Source organism: Trachypithecus francoisi, unplaced genomic scaffold (genome assembly GCF_009764315.1).
Source record: "Trachypithecus francoisi isolate TF-2019V2 unplaced genomic scaffold, Tfra_2.0 Lachesis_group2, whole genome shotgun sequence".
Classification (NCBI taxonomy): domain Eukaryota; kingdom Metazoa; phylum Chordata; class Mammalia; order Primates; family Cercopithecidae; genus Trachypithecus; species Trachypithecus francoisi.
Window position 1 is genome coordinate 45,802,389 of NW_022681465.1, and position 22,222 is coordinate 45,824,610.

Below are 22,222 nucleotides of genomic sequence, written 5' to 3' on the forward strand. Positions count from 1 at the left end.
TCAACCAATCCAGTTTAAAAGTGTCTATGTTGTGGGAGGTCCCTGAGGCCGCTGAGGTCGTTCGTGTCTGTTGAACGGTTGTGGGAGTCTTGCTGCTTTGGGTAGGGGGTTAAAATCGTTTCTTGAGAGGAACGACTCTGTCCGAAGAGATAATGAGTTTAGCTCTGAGGTCGGTAATAAGGAGGCGGCAGTGCTCTCCACACCCCGGAGCGGGACCTAGGGAGGGTGTGTGTGGAAGGGAGGCCGTTTGGGGCCGTGGCGAGGCAGGGGATGCTGTTTGGGATGCGGGAAAGGAGTCTAGGGCAGCCTGCCCGGATCACTCACCCTCTGGGCTCCTGTGCCCTGCAGGGAACTAGACTTCCAGTGCATTTCTGCTAAGGAGGTTATTTCTGTCAGCGCGTAGGGCTTTGGACTACCAAAAAAATGGGCGTAGTTGCGAGCGAGGAGGGAATGAAATATCGCGAGGCTTCTACTCTGTTGCTCTGATAGATCAGGCCGCGGAACATCCCTTCATTCAATTCGTATGCCTGGCCAGGGCCCCACCTCGGCTGCTCCGCTGCCGATGCAATCATCCACCTATAAATTTTGGAAATAACAAAAAACTCTTTCCTCTTCTCCCAAGGTCCTGCTTTACGGTGTAATTGGAAACCCATTTTAGTGACTAATTGGCAAACTGTCTCTTGGATTTCCTGTTTCTTTCGTTTCTTTACCTTTCAGTTCTAACCTCTAACCCTCTGTTGCCCGCTCCCCCTACGTAGACGTTGTACCGTAAAACTATACATATACTTAGGGCACTCTAAAAATGTTCCATGTTCTGCTAAGGGATAATCATGATACCCTTGGATGGGGTCAGGGGTGGGTCGGTTCTGGACTTGGCCTCTAAAAGTCTCAGGAAGAAAAAGACTGACCCCAGGAATACCCAAGTTTGTGTCAAGTCAGGTCTCATGAAAGGAAGATCTTCCTCAGCTTTGTCATACTGCATCTACTGGTCACTTCCTAGCTTTTTTTTTTTTTTTTTTTTGGTAGCGTTCAGAGACCAAAACGACTTTCAAATGCAACTAGATACGTGTTTTAAATACAGTCAACTGGTTTTGACATGTTAATGTGTTACCGGATTGTATGTTTCAAAACTTGTTCTTATATCAGTGTTGCGGCTCCATTGGAAAACTTGGAGCACATTTAGATGGGCAGCTCTTAAGGAAAACATTTCTGGCTTTAAAGTAATTTTTGCTTTTTTCTTTAAGCGTTTCCAGAGTTTATGAGAAGTTTAACCTCCAAGTTTACATGTTAAGTGAGACAAGACTTATGAAGCACACATATTGTATACTTTTTTGACATCTAATATTTGTCATATGTTTAGACTCATTAATATTTTGGATGATTTGTTAATATCAGTGGAGGAAATGACACGTAAATTGCCAAACTGTTAGAAACGTGTAATCTAAAAACATTTTGAACCAGCAGTCCCAAAATATAAGTTAACTCAGTTGTATTTTTTGTAGTAATTTTATGAACTTAATTATCAGAACTATCAAAAGTAAACCGATATATAATGATTGTCAGTTATGAATTTTGGTTTCATTTGGAGATTTTTTTGTTTCTTTAACATTCTTGTACAATATTGTGAGTGTTTTTGTTTTTTTTGGTTGGAGTTTCAGACATAAAAGTAATGTTGCTTATTCACAGTTCTTGTTTCTTTCACAGTAACATTAGTGGGAATAAATAAAAAGCTAGGGAAAGTGGGAATAAATAAAAAGCTGGGTAAAGGAAAAGTTTGGTCCTCATTTCTTTTAATAGTCTGTAACACTCTTTCGTTTTGGGAAGTTCATATTTATAGCAATTTACACTATGGAATAAACAGGGCATTGACTCATAAAGGGAAAGTTTCCCTATCTTTCTCCAAAGTACTTTCATTTTTAAAATTTAGAAAATAATTATTGGCTAATTTCTGTTAGGAAAGAGAATTAAAGTGGACTAAGGGCTTTTTCTTTCCATTTCATAGAAGTGAGCTTGTAGTAGACAAAACAAAGAGGAAAAAAAGAAGAGAACTGTCTGAGGAACAGAAACAAGAAATTAAAGATGCTTTTGAACTATTTGATACAGACAAAGATGAAGCAATAGATTATCATGAATTAAAGGTAATGGTATACTTTAAAATACTTGTTTCTGTGTTAAAATGATTTGCATTTTGACAGTTGCTTTACATTACATTTCTAAGTAATTATTTTAACTAAATTGGTTTTGGAACTATGAAGGCATTTTAAGCATTCATAGTTAGATTCTATAATAATACTGAATAGAACTCCTAACACAGTTTTTAGAAAATGTTTTTCACGTGATAAAACGAATAGCATTTTAAATGTAACAATACATTCCTAGGGAAGGTGCTTATTTTTCACTGACATAATTAAAGGATTTCAAACTGGAATTTAAACTATTCTTACCATATTCTTTTCACTGTTTTTTTGTTTTTGTTTCTTGGTGACTCATACTGTTTTCGGACTGTGGGATTGTTGTCTTTTAATCTCATAATTTGTGTTTGTTAGTAACATAGTCTCAATCCACTTTCTGTGGTACAAACAACTTCAGTGCTGTTTGATGTTGACACATGCTAATAGGTAAAAATGTCGACTTTAAGACCTAGAATGTCAAGGTGTAGAGAGGGATTTGTAAATTATTATTTGTCAGGGTATAAGGAGAGATTTGGGTTTAGGGTAGAATGGGACTTACTTTCAGCACAGTGGGAAAGATACTATTTTGAGATTTTTAATAGCCTTAATGGATAGGTGAATGTAAGTGTTTATTTGGTAGTTTTAATTTTTGTAATTTCGTAAGGGATTTTTAAGCATTAGAATTCCAAGTAGGGATACGAACTATGCAGTGACAGTATAGAATGTATAAAAGCAGTTAATAGGCCTGTAAGTCTAGCTTTCTCAATCTTGCAGTCCTCTTTAGCTTTCTTTTCCCACTGTTTTTTGTTTTTGTTTTATTTTTGGTTACCCAGATTTGATCAAGTCTGCCTTTATAGTGTCTCTTCCATTAGTAACCATTGACTGTCTTGGTTTCAGACCTTATTTCATACCTGGAGCTTCCTAAATGGTTTCTCTACTTGTAGTTCACCTTGTACACTACCACTGAATTTAGATAGTTTAAAAAGTCTTTCACCATTGCTTATAGATTGTTAGTTGCTCATAAACCTTTACTATTAATAACTCCTCATTATATACTACTTAAAGTTCAGATTCCTTTGCTTTCTACTGAATGTTCTCTACACTTTTGCCACCAACTACTTTTTTCATTTGCTAACTGCTTTCTTCTTCCCGAACTCTTCTAATTCACGTGGAATTCACGTTCTAATCCAGGTGAGCAGTTTAATCTCACCTGAACTCTTCTAATTCAGGTGAGGTAAACTGCTCTGTTCGTTGTCCTTCAAACCTATTGTTCATTTCAGTGTTTCTTTTAATACTAGTCATCCTTCCCAAATGCCCTCTTCATCTGTCCTTCAAGGAACAACTTGAATCTTTCCAAATAAGACTTATCTAGTCAGTAACATGTTTCCTTCCTTGTTACTAGTAACAAAATCTGTTTTTTCTCTAAACTCAGGGTCCTTAGCCCTATCATTTACCTAATAACTAATCATGGAGATACTGATGATAATTCTTATTTTAATGTTTTATCTCTTCTATCATATAACTGTTTAATATTTATGCTATGCCTTTTTCTCATTTTGGTTGTTAATCCCTTGATAACAAATAACAGTCAAATTATCTGTGCAGTAAGTTAGTGCATTTTATATAGTAAAATCTGTAAACACTTGTTGGTTACTTTGTCATATAAAAATGCAATTTATAAATGAAAAAACTTATACATACTTAATTTCAGTAGTGAAGAACAATTACACTGTCACTGCTATTTTTAAAGAGGTAAAACATGCAAAAAAGTTATATTTTATTAATGTGTTTTCATCTCTTAAGATGTAAAAACTTAATAATTAGAAATTCTTTTGTAAAGATTGCTTTATAATTTGCTTTTCCCTTTTAATCCAAAAGGTGGCAATGAGAGCCTTGGGGTTTGATGTAAAAAAAGCTGATGTACTGAAGATTCTTAAAGATTATGACAGAGAAGCCACAGGGAAAATCACCTTTGAAGATTTTAATGAAGTTGGTGTGTATTTTAATAGTCTTTGTAATCAGCAGCTGTTAGGAAATGGTCTGATTAATATGACTTTTTAAATTTTAAATTCTCTAGGTTATGGAATTTTCTTATAGAACACTGGTGTATAATGTGACTCTTACTCAGTTTTGTTTGGATTTTTTTTTTTTTTTTCATTTTCAAAGAAAAAATATGGCTTTTCTCTGAGATTTATAGTTTTGTCTTTTGTTTTGTTGTGAAGATTCTAACCAAGGAACTACTGTGTAGCTTTTTATGGAAAGATGCTTTTCCAAGTTATTTGTATTTATATTATGTGATAAAACTTGAAGGGTGATCAAAAAATTATTTTTGCTCAGTAAAACAGAAAATTTGATATCCTGCTATTTGGAAAATGTTTCCTAAGACCTTTCTGGTATGTGATTTTTGCTGGCTAAGTGGGGAAGAGGGAACTGGTAGTAGTTGGTATCTCTGGCCGTAGATGAAATGCATGACTTCAGGTTGACAGAGTTTATGAGAGGCTACATCCTCTGGATGACCTTGATCTTAGTGGGTAAAGTCATCTGTTTAGAGGGTAGTAGTAAAGGAGGCAGTGGGCATACTGGAAGCAGGAGAAAACATCCTAGTACCACCAACTGAAGATAATGTGTCATAGGCTTAATATGGCTAAATTTTTGTGTGGTTGATTTTAGTGAATTATTTATAGCATACATAGACCAGGCTTTTTCAAAATAGAAGAGTCTGGAAGACAAGGATGTTACTATTGTCTAGGATATTACCTACAAAATATATAAATATTCAGGTTTATTTCTTTTTTTTTCCCCCTAAACCAATGGGTCACGATATAAGCACATCATATAAGTATTTTAAGATATTTGGAAACAAATTCTGTTATATACACAAACCCCTTCTTTTAAATATTCATCAAGAAGCAATATGGGAAGCAAAAAGAAATGGCAATTAGTATACGCAGAGAAAATTTAGATTCATGTCATTAGTCAGTTTTTAAAATCCAAATGCTTGAGTCAAAAGCAGTTGAGATGGAAAATAAATGATAAACCTAAGAGAAAAAAAATACAGCACAGAAGATACTCAACTTATGAACTAATATATGACTGTTTAGAGAGGCAACTTGTCTGTTGGGGACATTTTCCTTTTTTCCTCTAATTTGTAGAATTATTTATTTGAGGAGAGGGAGAGAGCTACCTTTTGTTCTCCCAGAATGGACACTCTCCTGAAGTTTATGATCGTAGTATTCCTAGTTTTACCTTAGATTGTTTATTTGTAGAAACAAGATATTAGGATACAGTGGAAATGATACTATTAGAAAGGAGCTATAATCCAGGTATGTTTAGTACAGTATAGTGGTTTAGCACTTGGAACCAGATTCCGTTGGTTCATACCTTGGTTTTGCCACTTTATAGCTCTGGAACTTGGTCTTTTTAATATCCTGTGCCTCATTTTCAACTATAAAGTGGGGATCATTGTACTCTCTCATGAGATTCTTCTGAGGATTAAGTTAATAACATGTAAAGTACCTAGAAAAGGGCCTAGCATGTTGTAAGTGCTACTAAGCATTTGTTATTATTATTACTTTAAAAAATTGTCTGTGTTTCAGGGGCTCGAAATAATCATATATGCATCACTGGGACATAAAATAGACTCTGTGTATACTTTTTATTATAAAGGCTATTGTAAGCACTATATCATCACTAATAATTTTACAAAATATTTTATTTCATCTTAAATGAATACAATTTTAAAATTGTGATTTTTTTATTGGCAGTTGGGACCAGAATCCCATGCCACCTCCACTTTTTCCTGATGCCCTATCTGTTCTATGTTATTAACAGAGCAGAAATACTGGGTTCCTTTAGAATAAATAGATGTGGCTAAACTTCAGCTTTGACACTCAAAGATTAACCTTTTGACAGCTATCTTAGCTATCTTAAGGCTACCTATGGAGAGTACCAGGTGTAAAATAAAAATTTATTACTGTTTGGGAATCAGTCAAGAACTATGTATTTCCCCTTTTGTTGATTATTTTTAACTAATCACTGACCACAGATTAATATATTTTGTGCTTTGGGACAAATGATTCTAAATCATAACATTTGAGTCCTAGTTTTATGAACTAATTGAGGATACTGTTCCACAGATCTATCTGGATGAAGTTTGGCAGTTAACTATTATGGATTCTTCCTAGTACTGGAAAAAAGCTTTAAAATATATTTAATGTAAGTTTAGGGTCAAGACATCCTGAGGCTAGTGAGTAACATAGATGTTTTAGGAATTCTGTCTTGAACACCAACATAAATCAAACGTTTGTACACTATTTTTGACATGTACTACTTATTGCTGATTCAGATTATAATACTGTATTATTGTCTTCATTTTGCTTATTTAACACTGAATTTTTGGGTATTAGGTGCTGTACTGGGGTTAGGAAGAAGACTTAATTAAAAGTTACTAAGAGGTTCTTCTTTCAGGGAGTTTACAATGTACATATAGGTGACAACAGGCTATAGTACTATGTGGTAAATTGTAATTTTGTCTAGGACAGAAGTCAGCAACTATAGCCTTTGGACCAAATTCAGCTGCTGCTTGTACACTACCACACCCATTCTTTCATGCAGCTTTTGTGCTACTATGGCAGAGTGAGTAGTTAGAGACTTTATGGCCCTCTACAAAGCCTAAAGTATTTACTGTCTGGCCTTTTACAGGAAAGATTTGTTAATCCCTGATATAGAGGAATTGAAGACTTTGCAGAGGAGATTTTAAATTTAGGCCTTTGGAAACGTGAGTAGGATTTCATTCCAAGATTGCCAGGAAGAGTAGAGAAAAAGCATTCTAGGCTTAGAAAGCAGCAACAACAAAGAATGGTACTAGAAGCATAGCGTGTTTGGGAAACTAGATAGTGTTCTGGGCTAGACGATAGGGAAATGCCTGGAAGTGTAGGATTGGGCCAGACTGGTAAAGTCTTGCAAAACTTAAAAGATTTTTAATTTTAGTTAGCAGAGGATCATTCACAATTTTTAAGGGAAGAGGATATGATATATTTGAGAAATAAAACTGATGAGAGTATTATGGATGATGCAATGGAAGGAAGAGAGACTGCAGACAGAAAATACTATTTTTCATGCTGAGGATGGCGAGCATGAAAAGAAAATACATTTAAGAGTAAAAAAGAGGCTAGGCTTGGTGGCTCATGCCTGTAATCCCAGCAATTTGGGAGGTCAAGGCGGGAGGATTGCTTGCTCACAGGAGTTTGAGACCAGCCGGGGCAACAAAGTGAGATCCTGTCTCTCTACAAAAAATAAAAAAAAAATTAACCAGATGTGATGGCACATGCCTGTAGTCCCAGCTGCTTTGGAGGCTGAGGTGGAAGAATTGCTTGAGCCCAGGAGTTGAGGCTGCAGTAAGCTGGGATCATGCCATTGCACTCCAGCCTGGGCAACAGAGCGAGACCTTGTTTCAAAACAAAAATTAAAAAAAATAGTATTCTCAGTACTATAGGACCTGATTAAGTTTATGGGACTGAAAATGATTTATACTTTTCAAATGTGGAATCTGGCTGTCAATGTTGCTGTTATCTTTTGGTGGGGGTAGAGGAGGCAGCTACAGTTACCATGGTGGTAGTGGAATGAATTTGGAGTCCAACATGTCTCACTGGTATGTTTGGATAGAAGTTTCCAAAAGACATTGAGAAATAACAGTTAAAGCTGTATTTCTAGCATTACGTACAATGATTTTTAATTTACTTTTGATGTGATGTTTTTGGATTTGCCGTATTCTTAAGTGATTTTTACACATGAAAGGTCTACGAAAGTATTTTGAAGAAGTACATTTCTGATAGTATGTGTAATTAAATCATTTGAAAATACAGTTACATGGACAGAAATTTGGAGTTTTGTGAAATAAATGAAACCCACCTTAACTGCCTCTATATCAGTTTACTAATATTTTCATTGAAAATAAATATATTTCTTGTAATTAAATTCTACTTTGTGGAACAAGAATAGAACATGAAGGCATGGAGGAGAATCATTATAAAGTTATATATTAGGTAATGTTTTTGCTGTCCAAAATGATGAGCATTTATAATTCCCAAGAAAAGCTGCATTTTAAGGAAGAATATTGATAAAAGAATATATAGACACATAGCTCTGAAATAACTAACACAATTAAAGTACCAGTGGGATAAGAATTTATACATCTTGGAGCCCCATCTGTTCCCCAATCACCCTGTTGCTTCTTTAAGTACATTAATACTTTCAGCAAGCTGCTTTTTTGGTTCACCTGTCATGTAAATTATTTAATTGGTGAAGAAAATTTCTTAACACTTTTTTTCCTTGTCCTGCTTTTTTGTTGGGACTAAATTCAAAATAAGTTGAGTATGTGCCATAGAGTTAAGTGTGGTATTTTATTTTGGTGTTATGGCTGTAGATATGCCAGCTCCTTTTTGACTGAATATTTATGAGCTTTGATGATTTGCATACTTACAGTAATATACTTCAATTAGTTACTTGGCAGCCTTTTTGGATAAAATTAATGGATAAAAGGAAACTATTGAAAATATGTGTAGATGATATAATAGTCATTTGAATAGGTGATTATTGAACCTAATATAGGTGAAACAGCCACAAAACAATAACTTGTTGGAGACTTTGTATTTTTTTCATTCTGGGTTCTTTAAACATTCCAGTATTTTCCATCTATAAGCAGTTTTCTGTTTTTGTTTTTGTTTTTTTTAATGATTCTGTAACCTTTAACAGGACCAAGTTATTTTTAATAGCATAGTAAAGGCCATAAATACCTTTTCTTGTAGTGGCAGATAGTGTATATAATTACTTCAGAGAGATTTATTTAGATATTGTTAGAATTTTATTTAGTAACAATTTTTATGCCACAGATTTTTATTTTAATTTTTATTGTGGCTATTGATTGAAGACTGGTAAAATTGAAAATACTTAAGCGTATTACTATGTTGTTATATATGATTATATTTAGTGTATTAAAATACACAATTACCATTGAGGTTTGAAACTACATTTATTTTTAGTTAGTTGTCTGAGAGTGATTTATCCAAACAAAACGGGTAAGCTTTAAGGAGACCTTCTTTCCAGAGGTTTTTTTTTGGGTGAGCTTTCCTGCTATAGTCAGATTTGATCCTATTTACTACTTTCTAAATTTTGGAAAACCAAGAGGTTCTTCTAATCATGAAGGTATTAGTGGAATTTTCATCTGCTCTCTTGAGATTGTGCCTGTGTCTGCGATGGCAGTACTTTTTGTCTTTCGCAGTTTTTCTTGTTTTGAAGTTGGATTAAATTTGAGGAAGAATCAGTGTTAGTATGACATTTAGTTAGCAAGCAGCTTTTATTTAGTTAGCTCCAATTATTTTGTTGGTATGTCTCTCCATAAGTAGATGACACACTCCTTGTGTGCTTGGTGTCAGTGGAGCCTAGTACAATTCTTGATTATAGTAGATCTTAAATAAATATGGAATAAATGTAGTCCTTTTAATTTTGCCTCTGTGTGATATAGTTTTGCTTACTTTTTTAATAAGACAAGTTGCTCATAATAAAAAGGTTAACATTCAAAGTATGGATTTGGTTTTTCTAATTTCAGGTTTATCTCGGGGTTTGGGGATCTCATTTGACATTTTATTGTCAGACTAAATGTTGACAGTCACAGCTTTAATTCTCATCTAATATTTAGCTGATATCACAAATGAATGCCTTTGTGACTATGCAGATTTATTAAAATATATATATTTTTAAACTGTAGTGACAGACTGGATATTGGAAAGAGATCCCCATGAAGAAATACTCAAGGCATTTAAACTATTTGATGATGATGATTCAGGTAAAATAAGCTTGAGGAATTTGCGACGTGTTGCTAGAGAATTGGGTGAAAACATGAGTGATGAAGAGCTTCGAGCTATGATAGAAGAATTTGACAAAGATGGTGATGGAGAAAGTAAGTCTTAAGTGAAACATATTTTCCAAGTATTCCTGATGCTACACGTGTAATACATTTTTCTAAAAACAAATGACTTGCAAGACTTTTTTGTAAACTTACCGCTTCTTATAATGGGCCTTCTGTCTAAATAATTCACATATTCAGTTTAGAATGAAGCAGATCTCTAAAACCAATTACACTTCAAGAAGGTACCTCACTTTTCTCTGAAGGTGAAACATCACCAAAATTTCGGCCTTTCAATAAAATTTCAGTCTTTAATGGCTTCTCCCTCAACCTACATGCTAAGTTCTAAGTTCTATTGATTTTCCCCTTCAAATGTTTTGAATCTGTTTTTATCTTTGTCCACTGTGGCTGTCCTAGTTCAGGCCCTAATTTCTAATTAGGAATGTTATGAGCCTCATTTATTCTTACCTTGGCTGCCTACTGGGTGCAGTGTCCTGTGTGTTGACTGGTGCTACACAATGAAAAAGGCAGATGTGGTTCCTGCTTTCACTTGGCAGTCTCTTGTAGTGTCCTGATTGCCCTTTAGGCATATAAAAGTCTCTAACCTCTTCTTCAGTCTCTTGGTCTCATTCTTTTCCTAAAATATGCATTTGATAATGCCATTTCCTTTTTCAAGCACTTGGAACGATTCTTCAGTGCCTACAGAGTAAACTTCAAAGCCTTCTGTGATCTGTCCCACCTTGAGTAATTTTATTTCCCAGTGTATTCTTCCACTTTTCTTCTTTAACCCTCACCTCCTATATGTACACATTTTGTCAAAATACTCTATCCTGAAAACACATTTTTATGCTGTTCATTTCATCGTGCTGTTTCTTAAGAATGCTCTAATATTAATTTCTGCCTGCTGAAATGTGATTCATTCTCTCAGGTACGTATTAAACACCATCTTTTTCTCAAAAGCTTCCCATAATGCTCTCTGTGTGAATCATGAGACTTCCATTGAAGGCCTATAGCATTTAGAGAAACAGATTGTTTTGATACTTTCATACACTTAATATGGAATCTTTTGGCTGGAAACTTAAGTTTTGTTGAGATAAAAACCACTTTATTTATATGTTAAACTGCTAAAGATTAGACCTTGCTATCTTTTTTGTGAACTTTAGTATTCTTCTGTCTTTGTGACTTTTTCATGCTTTTCGGTATCTAAGAGCAATGAAATTTTAAAAATACAGGGTATATAAAATAATAAACATGGCGAATGTGAAGTTAAAGGTAAATAAGATGTACTACAAGATAGACATAAAGCTGTGATAATGATACAGAAAGAGTCACTTCCTCCCCGCCCACAACATATATAAAATAAAACACAGCACATCTTTTGGAAAAAATGAAAGGAATGTTTTGAAAAGCCAGAATGGATCATCTTTTAAATAATGATGATGTTTGTTAACATTTATTTAGCAGTTACTGTATTGGATATTAGCATGAATTATGTCACTTAATTTCCATAATAACTTGTAAAGTAGATATAATATTATACCTATACATGCGTATAATAGATGTATATATATAGATGAGGAAACTAAAGCTTTGAGAGATTAATAGTCTGCCCCAGGTTATCAAAAGCTAATACAGTACATGATAGAGCCAGAACTCAAAATCAAATCTCCATAATGGCAAAGAATGTGCTTTTAAATATAATATTGTATTGCCTCTTGGGCTATGAAGTAAAATATTAACTAGACTTCTATGTTTATGGAGTTTTAAAAATTACATACTATTATAGGAAGCAGTGTATTAGCAACATACTCAGTTGGAACTTCGAATTCTAAGATTTGCTTTTCCCCTTCAAAGCCAGATGGTCTCTAAGGTACTTAATCTACTTAGTTCTCTAAAATTCCTATTGTTAGCAACTTAAGATTCACTCTATGAAATGGTTGATTTATGAAAAATTTTGTTAAAGAAGGCAATATAAAAGGAAACAAAGTGTCATATTTTCTTGATTCAATAGATGTTTTACCAAATGCTTATTTTAAGCTAGGCATTGTGGTAGATTTATTAGATATAGAAACTTGATTTAAGATATTAATAGAGAAGGTTATAAAACCAAATGTACAGAGGTATAGAAGATTGTCTTTTAACTGCCTACAAGACTGGTAGTAAAGTAACTAGTTTAATTTCCTGAGCCACTTTCTAATTTTTACTTTTTGGGGTTTAAGTACTATGTTTTTAGGTATGAATCATGGAATTCAGTTGTCCCTTGATAAGCACAGGAGATAGTTCCAAGTCGCTTAAGGATGACAAAATCTATGGTGCTCAAGTCCCTTGTATAAAATGGCATAGTATTTGCATATAACTTTCACATATCCTCCTGTATACCTTAAATCACTTCTAGATTACTTATAATACCCAATACAATGTAAATGCTATGTAAATAGTTATACTTTATTTTATTTGTATTTTTTTATTGTGTTATTTTCCCAAATATTTTTCATTGCAGTTGGTTTAATCTGCAGATGTGAGGAACCTGTGGTTACAGAAGACTGACTGTAGTTTTAAATGTGTTTGAAATGCTATTATAATTTAAAGTTTTTATGTATAAACAATATAAAAATTAAGTGTTTTGTGGTTTTCAAACTTCTATATGTAGCTTAAAATGTGCAGTTTGAGTATTGAAATTTTACAGATCAAGAAAAAGTTCTAGATCTTTTTTTTTTTTTTTTGAGACGGAGTCTTGCTCTGTCACCCAGGCTGGAGTGCAGTGGCCGGATCTCAGCTCACTGCAAGCTCTGCCTCCCAGGTTTACGCCATTCTTCTGCCTCAGCCTCCCGAGTAGTTGGGACTACAGGCGCCTGCCACCTCGCCCAGCTAGTTTTTTGTATTTTTTAGTAGAGACGGGGTTTCACCATGTTAGCCAGGATGGTCTCGATCTCCTGACCTCGTGATCCGCCCATCTCGGCCTCGCAAAGTGCTGGGATTACAGGCTTTCTAGATCTTTAAGTAACAAGTACTTTTTGGATTTTGAATATTTTAATCATGGCTGTATTACACTGTTAAAATGATTTGTAATCAAATCATTCTAAGGCTGTTTTATGTTTTTTCTCTTAATACAGTTCTTAAGAACATACTCTTGCTTCCTATTTGGTCTAGATGCCTCAGTCTAAATCAGGGGTTCTTCAGTGAAGGTGCACACTGGCTGAATTGATTAATAAGTTTATGTATTTGAGCTTTATTTATTGGAAACAGAGAGGGATCATAGCTTTCCTAAGATATTCAGGCATGGCTATTTAACTGCAAAGGTTAAAGATCACTACTTCAATTTGTAAGATTCTTGAAAGTAGTTTGAGAGTATTATAGATGTTGTATTATGGTCTTACTATGTCTGTTATAGTGTTTTATAGATGTTAAATACTAATTGCATGGATTCATAGTTCCCTGTCAGCTTCTGGAGGGTGCATTTTTCCTAACTCTTAGCTTATTTCTGTGAGGCATACACTATTCTCTTTCTTGACTGTATTTCTGATGGTGTTCTCCCACCCCAGCTCCCTTTCTACCTCCTTTCCAGAATCTGTGTTTTTATTTTAGAGCCCAAGTAATGATTTACCTTTACCTGAATTTTTCTCATTAGTAATAATTTTTACCATTGTGAAGGATTTTTTTCAACACTGATTTGGTCTTTATTTTAATAATAAATAGTATTTTATGTTATAAAACATTTGTTCTGTTTCAAGTATAAAAACTGACTAACATAGTTATCGAAACTGGTTTTCTATGTGGTTTCTAGAACCAGTGTAGTATATATTCTTTTCATTCCCTGTGACCATGTTTTATCTCCTCAACATTTTTTAATTGGCTAATTTTTTCTAACTATTCATTATGAATATTCTCAAACGTAGAGAAAAATTGTCAGACTACTACAGTGAACACCATTGTACCTTCTGCCTAGATTCGATAATTAGTATTTTACCGCATTTGCTTTATCTGTCATGTGTATGTTTTTTTCTCAATCATTTGAAAATAAATTTTTTTTTTTTTTTTTTTGAGGTGGAGTCTCACTCTGTCACCCAGGCTGGAGTGCAGTGGCCGGATCTCAGCTCACTGCAAGCTCTGCCTCCCGGGTTTACGCCATTCTCCTGCCTCAGCCTCCCAAGTAGCTGGGACTACAGGCACCCACCACCTCGCCCGGCTAGTTTTTTGTATTTTTTTTTAGTAGAGACGGGGTTTCACCGTGTTAGCCAGGATGGTCTCGATCTCCTGACCTCGTGATCCGCCCGTCTCGGCCTCCCAAAGTGCTGGGATTACAGGCTTGAGCCACCGCGCCCGGCCTTGAAAATAAATTTCGTATATTAAGAACTCAATCCTTTAGGCTAGGCACCATGACCCATGCCTGTAATCCCAGCACCTTGGGAGGCTGAGGCAGGTGGATTGCTTAAGCCCAGGAGTTCAAGACCAGCCTTGGCAACATGGTGAAACCTCGTCTCTACCAAAAATACAAAAGTTAGCCAGTCTCATAAATAAATAAATAAATAAATAAATTAATTAAATTTTAATAATAAAACAAAAGAAAGCTTGATCCTTTAATATTTCAGCATATCCATCTACTAAGAACAAGGATATGTCTTTCATAAAGCTATGATATCAATGTTACACTTAAGAAAGTTAACAATAATTTTATAATATCATATAATATCTTTCTCATTTCAGTTTTAATGTATACCAGAATAGGAAGCCTGGTGTTTGTTTTGATATATTACACAGCACTTATTGTGGTATTGGCATTCACTAGCCACTTAAAAATGTTTGATTCAATGGAGTATTTTCATATAATACCTTCTATGGTAAATAAGAGTTAAACAATCTAAAACATCATCTCATAGTTCAGTGTTTTCAGATGAAGGAAATGAGATGCAGAACTGTTCTGTGCAGAGCTATGACTAGAAACCAGGTCTTAATGTCTCTGTAGTTTTCTTTTGGCATTATCAAAATTATCATTCATAACTTGTGTCTTGCTTAGGTATGTATTAAGTCTTAGGGCTAAATGCTAAATACTTAGTAGAAGTATCTTCTGAACATTTTTCTTTTAATTGATATGTGTGCATATATTGGGTTTTCAGAATTATATTCAATAAGATTATCTGATTTCTTATTTCTAGGTTGCTGTCTTAAACATTATGTTTTATAAATTGGAGATTCTTACTATATTTATAATTTTGGCAAACTAAATATTAGTCCTTATCCATGATTATTTTCTGCGTTTACATCTATATAGTTGCTGGATTACCTTGGCGATAAAGATTAAATCTGTAATCTTTTCAAATTGCCATTTTTATTGATACTTTTGAGGTATGGTGACCTGGTTTTAATTATTCTTTAATGTAGGCTTTTAAGCGTATAAAAGTTCAAAAAATAATAATTTCTTATTTTTATAATTTTAATATATTTTCATTCTTTAGAAATCTAATTTACGTGCATGATATGTTCAAGCTTACTTGTAAAGGAAGGATTTGCTAAATGAACTAGTAGAATAAAGGTTATAAAGAAGATTGTTTAAAGAACTTTGAAATGTCAAGCATTTAAAATGTTTTAGCAAGTATGTACAAATATGACTGTGATTGACTTTTTTGGTAACATTATCTTTTCCCCAGTTAATATTATAGAATACTAATTTATAATGTTTATCACATTATATGTACTTTTGCATTCAAGAGGTTACATTTAATAAACACGTTCCACTTCCTAACGAAGTAAAAGCAAAAAGCCATGCCTTGATGTAACAATTTTGCATAATGTAAAATTTTTTAAATACTTAGTGTAAAATGGTAGTCGTGGACTCTGAAAAAATAAAATATTTGTATTTCTGACTGTTTCATTTTCTTTCTTACCACAGTAAACCAAGAGGAGTTCATTGCTATTATGACTGGTGACATTTAAAGAATTACAAGGATAAACACTAAGAATGTTGCAGTTATCATCTTATATTCTATTTTTGTGCCTGGAGCCATTTGAAAAAAACCAACTTAGTTCTTTTATCCAAAAGGACCAAAAATAAGCATCTTATGTATTTGTATTTTACTACTGTTAAGTTTCTTTGTATGAAGTATGTTGTTAGTACTCAGATAGTTTAGCTTTGTATTTATAATAGAGCTTTTATATAAAGTTTTTAAAAATTGAATATGTGATATGTGTTCTTTGAAGGTTTTTTAATTTAACATTAATAGTCACTTTTATTTTGGTGCACACGTTTTCCAGACTTTCATTAATAAAATGCTTATTTTATTAGTATTTTAAAGTTTGGTAAATTTGTTTTTATTCCTAGTATCTGTTAACCCTCAAGAGCGTATTTCTTAAATCTCCTCTTTATAATTTTACTAGTTTCTGAAACAAAAATTGAAATACAAATAGCAATAGAATGGCACATTTTTCCATTACCTAACATTTCATCAATTTTGACAGTCTATATTTTAATACAAGATGACTCAATATAAGCCTAATCCCTTTTTTAAGAATCCTGTCTTTGAGTTTAGAGGGAATAAGTGTTGTGCAGATAGACCCATTTATCCTTGTGTATTATGTTTCTTAACTCTTTTGGTATCAATGTAAGTATGAAAGTTAATTTTTTCCTGAATATTTCCTCAAACGAATTGAATGAATACAATTTGAATTCTCGAACTTCTTGACTAAGTGAGAGATTTAAATTTTGGAATTTTGATTTGTTAAGATAATTATCATTCAATTAAATGTCACAGTGGTGAAAATAGAAAGCTGTAAGCCACAGAAATAATTTAAGTCTATGTTTAACCTATATAAAGGAACAGTCTGTGATTCACCAGGAAATAGTAGAGACAGACTTTCCAAGCATTGGTGGGCTCTTCTGCCTTGTAGAAGTGTATGTTAGGGGAAACAAGTGGTTATGGAGATGGATCATAGGAAAAATAGTACCTATATGGATCCTTCACTCATAATCTAGTACTTGGTGTTATGGGCTGTCCCAGGAAGGGAATTGAGTTGTCTATTTCAGCAATCTTTCTTTAGAATTCTTGTTTTAAATTTTAAGTTTAAAGTACAGTATAATTTGAGGCACTTTAAATGTTGTGAGCCTTTTAAGAGTATTACAGTAAGGGCTGTCCACTAGAAATTTAACACAAAATCAGTAGGGAACACTATAGCAGTAGTGACATTTCAAACAGTTATCTAGAAAGCAAGTATATATTAGGTCATTCTTGTATTGCTATGAAGAAATACCCAAGACTGTGTATTTTATAAAGAAAAGAGGTTTAATTGGCTTACGGTTCTGCAGGCTTTACAGGAAGCATGGTGCTAGCATCTGCTTCTGGGGAGGCCTCAGGAATCTTACAATCATGGTAGAGGCAAAGGGGGAGCAGGCACATCACATGGTGAAAACCAGAGTGAGCAAGTAAGAGAAATACCAAGCACTTTGAAACCACCAGATCTCATGAGAACTCACTATTGTGAGGACATCTAATCACCTCCCACCGGGCCTCACCTCTAGTACTGGGGATTACAATTCAACATGATATTTGGGTGGGGATAGATACACAAACTATATCAGCAAGTTAACTAGAATAAAACTTAATTTTGAATACAAATTCAATGGTCACAGTCATAACAACATTCAGGGCAACAGACCTTGAAATTAAAACATTTTTATCGCACTTACTGATGAGTTGCCTCTGTCTTGATCATGAAATGTATTGATTTCCAGGAAAGTGAAAAATAAAACAGTAAAAGTAAATCTACTTTTGCGAGTCTTCTATGACTTTATTGGAATAGTGAAGCTATTTTTTGCCACTTTATGGATATTTTGTCTTTTTTCTTTTTTTGGGGGGGGGCGGAGTCTCATTCTGTCCCCGAGGTTGGAGTGCCATGGCGTGATCTTGGCTCACTGCAACCTCCGCCTCTTGGGTTCAAGCAATTCTCCTGCCTCAGCCTCCCAGGTAGCTGGGATTATAGGTGCCTGCCACCACATCCAGCTAATTTTTGTATTTCTAGTAGAGGTGGAGTTTCACCATGTTGGCCAGGCTGGTCTTGAACTTCTGACCTCGGGTGATCTGCCCGCCGTGGCCTCCCAAAGTGCTGAGATTACAGGTGTGAGCCACCCCACCCAGCCGTCTTTTTTCTTAGTATACATACTTTCTCCTTGGGATACTAGCACCTTTGTTTCTTCTCTTACTGTGGGTTAGAGAAGAGTGCTCATCTGGGCTCTTCATGTTTGTGGAAGACTCACCTTACAGTAGGATATGAATTATTGTTGTTTCTTCTAGTATTCATAATCAGTAACTGTAGAGTGGAAAGGAAAAAATACTGGCTACTGCAGTTGACTGAGAGTGATTTTTTTTTGTAAAAAGAGGGAAGTAGGTATTTGTTATATTTATCCTTATGATCCTACTTATTATGCAGTGGCATTTCATGATGTGAGAAAGTTGTTACCTACTAAACTTGCTTAGTGCATTGCTACTCTGGTTTCCTGGTGAGCTTTGATGCTAGTCACTGGAAGGAAAATCTCTTAGGGATTTAATAGTGATGTGTTTTTTAAAGATCATTTACAATGTTCTGATGACCAATGTGAAAAAGAAAAAATAATTTAAAAAACCACAATATGTAATGTATTACAATTTTAACAGTGTAATATAAGGAATAGGTTACATTGGTACTGGAGAACCAAAACAAAAGCAGAAAGGACACATAACTTCAGGTGGCAGCTACCACCCCTAGGCCTAGGGGACCAAGATAGAGGTGGTTACTAGACACTTTGGGGAGAGCTTCAGCAGAGCAGGGACTCAGACATCTGAGGAGGGGCCACTGGTAAGTGGTGGTAGTGTAGATAGGGAATGATGAAGCTGGTATGGGGAATGCTGAGAAAAGCAGGAGACGAACTAAGTGTTGCTACTGGAATGAAGAGCCGTTGCTCTGCGAATGCTGGTAGGAATAACAAGCAAACAGGAAACAGCAAGATTCTTTCCCTCTCCTGCCTTTATGTCTTTATCTTCTAGTGCTGCTATTAGTGGAGCCTAACAAAAATTCAGGTGGCAAGGGAGAAATGTAGTTTTCATAGTCCTAGCCCTAGTACTACAATTTGAGTATAGAATAGTGGTTTGGAGTTGTGGGGAGAAAAAGTGGTTCAATAACTAGCACAGCTGATTATGTATTTTATTATCTGAACCAGGTTACTTTTGAGAACGAAGGAGCTAGAGGATAGCGGGGAGCTATTATTTACACTAGGATAATAGAGGTAAATCAGAACTGTCCTAGGCAAATCATATGATTGATCTCTGGGAATAGCAACCACTGTTAGAGAAGTTACACCTTTTAATCTTAATAACCTTTTGGGGTAGATACTGTAGGAGTCTTTTACAAACATTTGGAGGGTTTAAATAACATGTTGAAGGTAACAGGTTGTAACTGAATTGGAATATGATCCCAAGTTTTTTTACTCTAGAGCCCACTTATAACTGATGCTGTCTTCTTAACAATGACTTTTATGTACTCCCTCAAGATGTAATACATCACACCTTTAGAATCACAAAACATGAAAGAGAATTTGAGCTTCAGAAGCTCAGCTGAAAAACATTTGTGAAACATGTTTGTTTAAGTTAGCATGGCATTATATTATGTGTTATTCCATGTAAGTTAGTGTTTTGTGTCAGAACTCTGGAAGCTTATAATCTTAGGTAATTATATAGTCATGGAGACAACATATTGAAAGAATAAATCAGTTTGGAAAAGAAATACATTAAAAATAGTGTTAAGCAAATACTTATTGAGAAAGTAAACATTATTGAGTAGTGAAGACTTGCAAAAGATTTTCATTTTGAGGGTAACATTTAGGGAAACATTTTATCACTTAATTTTTGTGGAGAAGATTTTATTTTAGGGACTGTTTAAAATGAAAGGAACTTTAGATTTAGAAGTATGGTTGATAGAAGGTTGTGTGGGTGGTCTTAAGCATTAAGCCAAAGAGGAGGAAGGAGCAAGGTCTGTGGACCTGAAGCTGGTAGTCTTAAAGCAAAGTTCTTGTAGGTTTCAGTTGAGGTGCATTGGTTGGAGGAGAGGGGTGGTCAGTAAAGGTGATTTTAATATTAGAATTGTGCAGAATTGGGGTTGTAAGCAGGAAATCTCAGAGTGAAATATGGTAGCCTACTGGATGAGAGCTTAGTTGCATCTTGGAGTTCTTGGAATAGATTTTCAGTTGGAATAGGTAATTTGTTTACCTTTACTGATTCTGAATTCAGAATATACTGTAGTTAAACCATTCATTGAAAACTTCATCCTAGATGCTATGAAAAATTGCCAAATGAAATCTAAAATAAAACCAGGTTCTGGTTTATCTGAACTTTATGATTGTATGTTAAAAGTTACCTTTGTGAGGTATACTCTAAATACTAGGTGTTTTTATTAATAATTTTATCTAATTGTCTACAGAAATCCAAATTATCTCTTTCATGAGAACTTTGGAAACCTATATGTCTTGTGCTATTCTGAGACTATGTAAAATATATTTTCATTATATGATGATTTTAGGAATATTACTGACATTTTATAGAATCAAACAGTAGCAGGGTTACCTCCATTTTATACTTAATTAAGAATATTTTAAAATAGGTTTTCTTTATTCTATAATAAAATAAATAAGAGATACTTAATAGAATCCCTGGAGTCCAACATTTCTGATTTTAATATGCTTGTAACATTTGCTAACACACCACTGTGCTCTCTGAAAAGGACGATCCTTTTCACTGTATGGTATTACCTAGACTGCCTATCTCCAGGGTCTTGCAAAAGGTACCCGTGTATGTTTGACAGCACAGAGACATGTACTGTTGTAGACCATAAATTCTAGAGACTTATTGATGGAAGCCTATTTCTGATACGAAGCTTTTTAAAGACCACTCAATATACATAAACTAAATGTTAAGTGACAAAAATATTTTCAAATTATATTTCCTACCATTTAGGACCTCCTTAAATTTAACAGCAGGTTAAAGGTTTGGGGTTGGCTTATTATTATTTTTTAAGAAAATATGCATTTTGATTGTTTTGAAAGTTTATACATTTAAGGTTCCTGCCAAACAGGTAGATAACCATACTTTAAGCAATATTACATTTTCCTTTTCCTATTAAGATTAAAAATGTTCCATTAAATCTGAGTAGCTGGCCAAAACTGAGCTTTTCAGGAGACTTTCTATACTGGTCTTGCTAGGAAATAATTGTTGCTAATCTAAGTCCTAAGGGATAGTGGGATGTTTTTCAACACTGGCAATAAAAACAAAATAACTCTTTCAGAGGGGGAGAAGCAAGATTTGGATTCTAAGAATTTTCCTTGTGAAAGAAAACTTTGTTTATATCTAATTGGTTGATTTTACTATTGTAGCAAAGATATAAGAAAAACAAAACTGGGAAAGATTTTTAAAAACTAGAAAATTAACAATCTACTGTATTTCATATGGTTTGGGGAAAAATGAAATGAAATTATGTCTATGAAAGTGTTTTGTGAATTGCAAAGTTATATTAAAATTAATTGTTATAGTTAACACTTCTTGTGTAGTTTGAATTATTGACCTGTGGGCCCAAGTGCCTATAGTTCTACAATCTGATCCTGGAAGTTCTGGGGTCTTCAGGGCCTCTAAGGAGCTGTTGGTTGTACCCAGACCTAGGTAGCTAGGATATTGGTTGGGGGTAAATTCTAAACTCAGATTAGTTTCTTTGGAGTATTCATAAACAGGTGAGCAAGGCAGTGTTCAGTCCATTGGGAGGAAATATATTCTTAGGGAGCATGGATAAATTATATGCTATTAACATTTGGTTGAAATCAGCTTAAAAATCATGGTTTATGTTTCTACCTAAGTTATAATTGAAATCAATCATTTTTAAAACATTATTTTCAAAATGCTAAACTTGATTGCTAGCAGCTATTAGGGTCTAAAGAGTTAATTCATGTGAAAAAGAGAAAAGGCAAATCTTTTTAAAAGAGTTCTTAGTTTCTATTTTATTTATATTTTATATAACATCTTTTTTTTCCAAAAAAGGATTGTAGCAGACTTCTCCAACACAAATTCAGTAAGATTATTAAATTAGAAATAATAGATCGCAAACTGTATAGAAATAAGAAGAGACAAATGCAGTCAACTTC

The 22,222-nt window shown here is 34.2% G+C and overlaps 1 protein-coding gene across 1 annotated transcript; it reads left to right on the plus strand.

Annotated features, from left to right (window-relative positions):
• Window positions 1-11: 11 nt before the first annotated feature.
• CETN3 (centrin 3) lies at window positions 12-16,363 on the plus strand. The gene is made up of 5 exons (XM_033179158.1): window positions 12-169; window positions 2,003-2,138; window positions 4,050-4,164; window positions 9,937-10,128; window positions 15,962-16,363. The coding sequence occupies exons 1-5, from the start codon at window positions 153-155 to the stop codon at window positions 16,003-16,005; spliced, it is 504 nt and encodes a 167-aa protein (XP_033035049.1). The 5' UTR covers window positions 12-152; the 3' UTR covers window positions 16,006-16,363.
• Window positions 16,364-22,222: the final 5,859 nt, after the last annotated feature.